The sequence below is a fragment of the Stegostoma tigrinum genome, chromosome 16, assembly GCF_030684315.1.
Source record: "Stegostoma tigrinum isolate sSteTig4 chromosome 16, sSteTig4.hap1, whole genome shotgun sequence".
In the NCBI taxonomy this organism is placed as follows: Eukaryota; Metazoa; Chordata; class Chondrichthyes; order Orectolobiformes; family Stegostomatidae; genus Stegostoma; species Stegostoma tigrinum.
The window spans coordinates 66,627,582-66,635,158 of NC_081369.1; the positions used below are offsets into that span (position 1 = coordinate 66,627,582).

Here is a 7,577-nt window from a genome sequence, read left to right on the forward strand (position 1 = left end):
ATAACACCCTCTCACTCCAGTATAACACCCTCTCAGTCCAGTCTAACACCCACTCACTCCAGTCTAACGCCCTCTCAGTCCAGTCTAACATACCGCCTCCTTGGTCCAGTCCACCCCACTGTGATCCAGGCTAAGCCCACGCTGCACCCCCACCCCCCTCAGGCTCAGTGAAACTTCCTGCCCCTAGTCTCTGTGATAAATGGGAGCTGAAGCAGGCTGTCTCTGTGTGGCTGGTTCTCTGATGATAACATGAGCAGAGAGTATTTCACAGAAAACACAATGCTGGGCCTGTGAGAATATCCCTCTCAGAGGGCATTACTGTCAGCTCCGTAGGAGCTTACCAGCTGTTTTTGGGCAGGACACATGTACAGCCCACAGGCACTTTGATATATTTCAGATGGAAGCTGTAGAGCCCGGGTTGTCCAGGGCAGGTCTGGCGCTGTAGAACCAACATAGTCTGTTCCAGAGGCACGGAGTTCAAGGAGAGCATCTCTTCCCCATTCTCCACGTCAATACAACCATCACACAGGCAATGAGCAAAGGCCAGTTTTGGAGGATATCGATTCTCATCGTAATCAATTCTGCATTTGGAGCAAAAAGACAGGGAGGGTTTAGACACTTAGAAGAAATGAGAGTCAAAACATCAGCGCCCCTCACCCACATTCTGTCCCACACCCACACTCAGCCCCACACCCACACTCTGTCCCACACCCACACTCAGCCCCACACCCACACTCTGCCCCACACCCACGCTCACTGCCCCACACCCACACTCACTGCCCCACACCCACACTCACTGCCCCACACCCACACTCACTGCCCCACACCTACGCTCACCGCCCCTCACCCACACTCACTGCCCCACACCCACACTCACCGCCCCTCACCCACACTCACTGCCCCACACCCACACTCACCGCCCCTCACCCACACTCACTGCCCCACACCTACGCTCAATGCCCCTCACCCACGCTCACTGCCCCACACCTACGCTCAATGCCCCTCACCTGTGCTCAATGCCCCATACCTGTGCTCACTGCCCCACACCCACGCTCAATGCCCCACACCTACGCTCACTGCCCCACACCCACGCTCACTGCCCCACACCTACGCTCAATGCCCCATACCTACGCTCAATGCCCCACACCTATGCTCAATGCCCCACACCTACGCTCAATGCCTGCTGATGCATCTTATGGGCCCATCACTGATTCTCAGTTCCTAACAGTCTCCTCCTGGCCCTTATCAGACTAATGAATACACCACTCATATTATGGTGGATCTGTCCCTGCTTCTTCTTTGCAGCTGTAACTTTATGTTCTGCATTCTGTTCTCTTACGCTGATGTACTTATGTAAGGTATGATTTGTCAGGATGGCACATAAAATAATACTGTTGTTTGTATCTCGATACATGTGACAATAATAAATCAAATCAAACCAATGCCCATCGTAACCACTGCCCTGCCCATTACTGCCCTGTCTTTATATTCCATCCTTCATGCAATAAATTCCAATGTTGTACTTACTTCCCAAATTATTTGTTGTAACTACATGCTGGTGATTTTGTTTCACATACAAGAACATCCGATCCCTCAGCACCGCAGTTTTTGTGATCTCTGTCTCTCTCTCTCCATGTAAATAAGCATCTGTTTCCCTATCTACATATGTGCCCCCATTTCACTCCATTTGTAAAACTGTCAAACTCACATGATCAAAATATCCCAGGCAGACTGTTTGTGTTGTTCTCACAACTTGCTTTCTGACCTGTTTGGTACGGTCACTAAAGTTGGCTACAATGTTCTCTGTCCCTTCATCTTGTCATTCATACAGATGTTCAATAATTGATGATGCTGCACTGATCCATGAGGTCCTGATCAGTTCCAGTTTGCCAAACTGAGATGCTCCATATATCCTGTCTCTCTCTGTTTCCAGGGTTAGCCAATCCTCTACCTGAGCTCATATATCACCCCTAATGACAGGAACTCTTACCTCATGCAGTAACACCAGTCTTAGCACCTTATCAAATGCATCTTAAACATCTCAATACATTACGTCCACCGGTTTTCCCTTACCCAGCCTATATTCTCAAAATAAATTCCAATAAATCGCATCACTGCCCTTCACTACCCAGCAGTGCCCATCTCTCCATTCTCCAATCATTGCCCATTGCTGCCCAGATATTGGCCATGAGTGCCCACCGATCCTCATTGGACAATGATGTGCAATAATGGCCAACGATTGGATAATCATGGCCCCTCCCTCCCCTTGCAGCCGCTGCCTGTTGACAATGTGCCATTACCTGTATGCCCAAGGTGAGATGGAACGGTGACTGAGGTCTCTGTTGGGTGCGAGATATTGGCGGAGATCGGGGCAGCCTTTCTTCCCATGGTGTTTCTGCTGCTCCAGATCCTTAACCAGGGTCACTGAGGGCAGTTGGTTCATGTTGGCCCGGCCCAGCAGTTTCTGCAGCCCTTTGGCCCTGCTCTCCATTTCCTTGGGGTTCCAGCAGTGATGAGCTTCATCTCTCTTTATCCTCACTGTATGACCAAGCCCTGAGACCAGGAGGACCATGAAGAGAAGCTGCAGCAAGAACAGAAAGAGATCAGGAGAATCCACAAACCCACACCAAGCCCTACCTGACTGTCCCACCAATGCCTTCCTTCTGTTACTTGCTGGGATGATTGCAGCTCCAACATCACTCAAGAAACGTGACCCCACCTGTTTGTCACCACATCCACAAGCATCACCTCCCTCCACCACCCACACTCCGCAGTAGCAGCAGCGTGTACCATCTACAAGATGCACTGCAGAAATTCACCAAACATCCTCAGGCAGCACCTTCCAAACCCCCTTCAAGTTGCTCTCCAAGTCACTCACTATCCTGACTTGGAACTCTATCGCCGGGTCAAAGTCTGGGAATTCCCTCCCTAATGACCCTGTGGGTGATCCCACAGCAGGATCGATAAAACAGCTCAACTCACCGTCTCAAGGGGCAACTAGGGACGGGGCAATAAATTCTGGGCCCGATACCCACGTCGAACCAGTGAATAAAAACACCACCAGCCTGGGGATTTGATGGATTTTCCTGGAGGCTAACAGGCGGAGAGCTCCCGCTTTCCTGCTGTCCCCTACCCCTAGCACCCCCCCCCACCTCTCTCTGTCTGTCTGAGCCGGTCTCTGAGGGGAAGGGGCTGATGATTGAATGAGATTCTCTGAAGCTGCCTGTAGCCGGCGGCACCACATCTACTCCCCGGGAACTTACCTTTGGAGCGGACCGCATTTCCGTGTCTCTCGCTGCTACCTCTCTGTCTCTGTCTCTAATGGTCAGGCTCCCTCTCCCGCACTCCCTGTTTCTGATCTCTGCCAGTTCTCTCCCATTTCTTTTATAGTGCAGATTGCTGTGGAAATCCCGAGCAGGGAAATGCTCCCAGCTTCCGTGTTATTGTCAGCGGCAAACAATGTGTTAGTGAGATACACACGGACCTCACTCAGCCCCGGGGCTCACCCCCGCAAATACCCAGAGCCCTGGACCCGAGCTATACTGCCCGGTGTGAGGGCAGGGGGCAACGCTGACAGGAGCTATACTGCCCGGTGTGAGGGCAGGGGGAGTGTGCAATGCTTCAGGAGTTATACTGCCCAGTGTGAGGGCAGGGGGCAATGCAGACAGGAGTTATACTGCCCAGTGTGAGGGCAGGGGGAGTGTGCAATGCTTCAGGAGTTATACTGCCCAGTGTGAGGGCAGGGGGCAATGCAGACAGGAGTTATATTGCCTGGTGTGATGACTGGGGGAGTGTGCAATGCACTCAGGAGTTATACTGCCCGGTGTGGGGGCAGGGGTTAATGCAGACAGGAGTTATACTGCCCGGTGTGAGGGCAGGGGCATGTGGTCAACGCTGACAGGAGTTATACTGCCTGGTGTGAGGGCAGGTGCAGGAACACTGCAAACAGAATCACCAAATTGTTGCGTCGTAGGATGAGGCTATTCGGCCCACTATGCCTTTTGCCAATTCTACTCCTCGAACCAATCACCTATTTTCCTCCGTATTCCTGCATTGTATTTCTACCCAAAAACTCATCCATTTCCCTCTCAAATGCTTAACTTGAATGCGTCTCTACTACAGTTCCAGGCAGTGTATTCCAGGCCCTAACTGTGCACTTGGTGAAAAGGTTTTTTCTCAACATTACCCTTGCTCCAATTGCAAGTCACTTTAAATCATTCCCTCTTGTTTATGTTTCTTTCACAGTTGGCAACAGCTTCACCTTTTCTGCTCTATCCGGCTCCTCAGGATTTTGATAACCTCAATCCTCTCATCCTCCTTCTCTCCAAGGAGAACTGCCCCAATATCTTCAATCTATCCTCATCACAGTTTCTTATTCCTGGAAACATTCTTGTGAATCACATCTGCATTCTGTCCAATACATTCATTGCATAGAATATACAGAACAAGAAATACCATCCTTACTTTGTGATCATTCTGTGAATGATAGAATCTTCATATGCAGTATCTGTTTGCCCCTCCTAACCGTATGTCCACAACAATATCATCCCTGTCTGTACATTGTTTCAGGATCTGAGAAGCATCAGTCAATATTATCACTGAAAACAATGAGTACACAGGTTTAGTTACCAACCCTTTTCTCTCTTCCAAAGCCTGCCCACCATCTACAAGGCACAAGTCAAGAGTGTCATGGAATACTCCCCACTTGCCTGGATGGGTGCAGCTCCAACAATACTTAAGGCGGCTGACATCATCCAGGACAAAGCAGCCCCTGCTTGATTGGCACCACATCCACAAGCATCAACTCCTTCAACCACCAGCACTCAGTGGCAGCAGTGTGCACTACCTACAAGATGCGCTGCAGGAACTTCACCAAAAATCCTTGGACAACACCTTCCAAATCTGAGACCTCTGCCACTTCAAATGACATGGCAGTAGATACACATGTGCACCACTAGATCCTTCCAAGTCTTAGAAACACAGAACATAGGAACAGGAGTAGGCTATTTGGCCCTTCAAACCTGCTCCATCATTCAATTTTCTCATGGCTGATCATCCAACTCAGTCCCCACTCTCACTTTCCTCCCATAACCTTTGTTTTCTTTAGTCCTAAGAACTATATTTAACTCCTTCTTGAAAACATTCGATGTTCTGTCCTTGATTGCATTCTGCGCTAGATAATTCCACAGGCTCATCACTCTTTGGGTGAAGAAATTTGTCCTCAATGTCCTACCCCATATCCTCAGACTATAGTCCCTGGTTCTGAACTTGGTGGACATCAGGAACATCCTTTCTGCATTCACCTTGAATAGTCCCATTAGAATTTTATAGGTGTTATAGAATTTTATTGAGCTCCAGGATTTCAAATTAGCTGTGGTGAAGGAATGATCTATTTCCAAGTCTGGATGGTGAATGGCTTGGAGGAGAGCTTGCACGGGGTGACAGTAGAATATTTGGCAAATCATAATCCAATCAAGCAGAGTTAGTATGGTTTAATGAAAGGAAAATCATGTCTGACTAATTTATTAGAGATTTTCTACGAAGTTTCAACCAGAGCAAATGTGGAGAACCGTTATACGTAAAAACTGAAAGAACCACAGATGCTGTAAATCAGGAACAAAAACAGAATTTGCTGGAAAATCCTCAGTGGGTCTAGTAGCATATGTGGAGAGGAGTCAGAGGTAAGGTTTTGGGTCCAGTGATCCTTCCTCAGAACAGTTCTGCTGCCAGCTTTCTGATTTCCAGCATGAACTATTCTTTCGGGTTTTACTTAGCCTAATGGAATGTTTTTTGGATGCAGTTTCATTGCAGACAGTTCAGAGAAGGTTCACTAGAATGACCCCTGGTATGGAGGGATTGTCTTAACAGCAAAGGCTAAACAGATTGGGGCTTTACTCACCGGGGTTTAGAAGAATGAATGGTGATTCTTATTGAAACATATTGGATTCTTAAAGGGCATTACGAGATAAACGCTGATTGGATGTTTCCATTTATGGTGGAGTTCAGAACCAGAGGCTATAGTCTTAGAACAAAGGGGCACCAATTTAAGATTAAATTGAAGAACTTCTTCTCCAAGATGGTTCAGTGTCTTTGGAACTCCTTCCTAGAGACAGCTGTGGGGGCCTACTCCTGTACTTATTTATTCTGGTCTTATGGGTGGCATCCCTTTCTAGAAGGAAGTAGTTATGGATCTGGAACTTTCAAAAAGCACCAAATCTACTTGTGGTTTAAGAAAGCAAACGGCCACATTTTTATACAGAGCACAAGAAATTAGGAGTTGGCCAATCAGTCCCTCTATTCTGTTTCATCATGTAACAAGATCATAGTTAATCTTTCACCTCATGTCATTTTCTCCCAATATCCCCATATCCCTTTGATATCTTTAGTATCTAGAAATCAATGTCAGTCTTGAAATTACTGAATTAATGAGCTGACACTGTCCTCTGGATTAAAGATTAACAGAGATTCACTGTCTTCTGAGTGAAGACATTTTTCCTCATCTCAGTGCTAATGGCTTTGGTTTTTAAGCTGGCATTATATCCCCTGATTATATCTGTATCCTATCTCCATTTGCTCTGTCTCTCTTTTAAGAACTTGGCCAGTTTCAATTAATTGACTGTCATCTTCAGAACTTAAATACAGGCCCAGCCCTCCTCAGTATCTTGTTGTAGGATAATCCCAGCATTGGTCAAGTGCGCCTTTGTAGCACTCCCTTACTGACAAGTACATGGATCATAGAGCAATTAGACTGGTAAAAATGCAGGTCTTGAAGTGATTCCCAAATCACATTACAAAATCCTGCAAGTGTCAGTATTTTAACTCCTTTAACGGCTACATCAAGGGTTGACATCCACAATAATCAAGAGATTTGCTTTTTTAAAAAAGAAAACATTAAAATGCGATCTCTTTAGACTTCAATGTTGTAACTGAATTGTCAATTATAATTAAAAGCAAGACATGGACACATTTTAACATTTTAAAAGTTAAAAAGTTGTTTATTGAATGATTCTTTCTCACAAAGTTAGTAAAGTTTGAAAACAAAACAAACCATTGTAAGAACCAAAGTGTGTGTTTGATCAGTCAAAGTCAGGAGTTGCAAGCATGAGACTTAGTTAGCTATGTGTCTCTCCAGAGAAATAGATTATTTCTGACCATTACAGTAAATCAGTTGTGGATTTGAGAAAGCCCCATTCTGTTCCAAAGGGTGCAATTAGTTGGCGGCTCTTTCAAAGGCACACGGTCTGTTGACCTTTAAGTGTCATATGCCCCTATACAGATACCAAACAATTTAAGTAATTCAAATCTGAAACATTGCAGTAACTGAATAGATCTGAAGTTGTCTCCTGGCCGAAAGGAGATGCATAAAAAAACTGGAATTTAGGCCGGTCACAATGAGGTGTGAGAACAGTGAATAGAAGAACATGCTTTGCAGATCCCTAAACTCTACAGCATAGAAGCCTGAGATACATTATGTGCCAAGTCAGGAGCTGTTATGACTATGCTGTAATAATAAAATTGGTGACATGTCAAGATGCACTGTTCACCTCCACCTCTGATGGGAGTTTTAGCAGTAACTG

The 7,577-nt window shown here is 46.4% G+C and overlaps 1 protein-coding gene across 1 annotated transcript; it reads right to left on the bottom strand.

The window, feature by feature from the left end:
• Window positions 1–235: 235 nt before the first annotated feature.
• Window positions 236–3,281, bottom strand: LOC132210627 (interleukin-17C-like). The gene is made up of 3 exons (XM_059651564.1): window positions 3,264–3,281; window positions 2,301–2,581; window positions 236–581 (listed from the first exon to the last, which is right to left on the bottom strand). Exons 1-3 carry the CDS (start codon window positions 3,279–3,281, stop codon window positions 338–340), a joined length of 543 nt encoding a protein of 180 aa, XP_059507547.1. The 3' UTR covers window positions 236–337.
• Window positions 3,282–7,577: the final 4,296 nt, after the last annotated feature.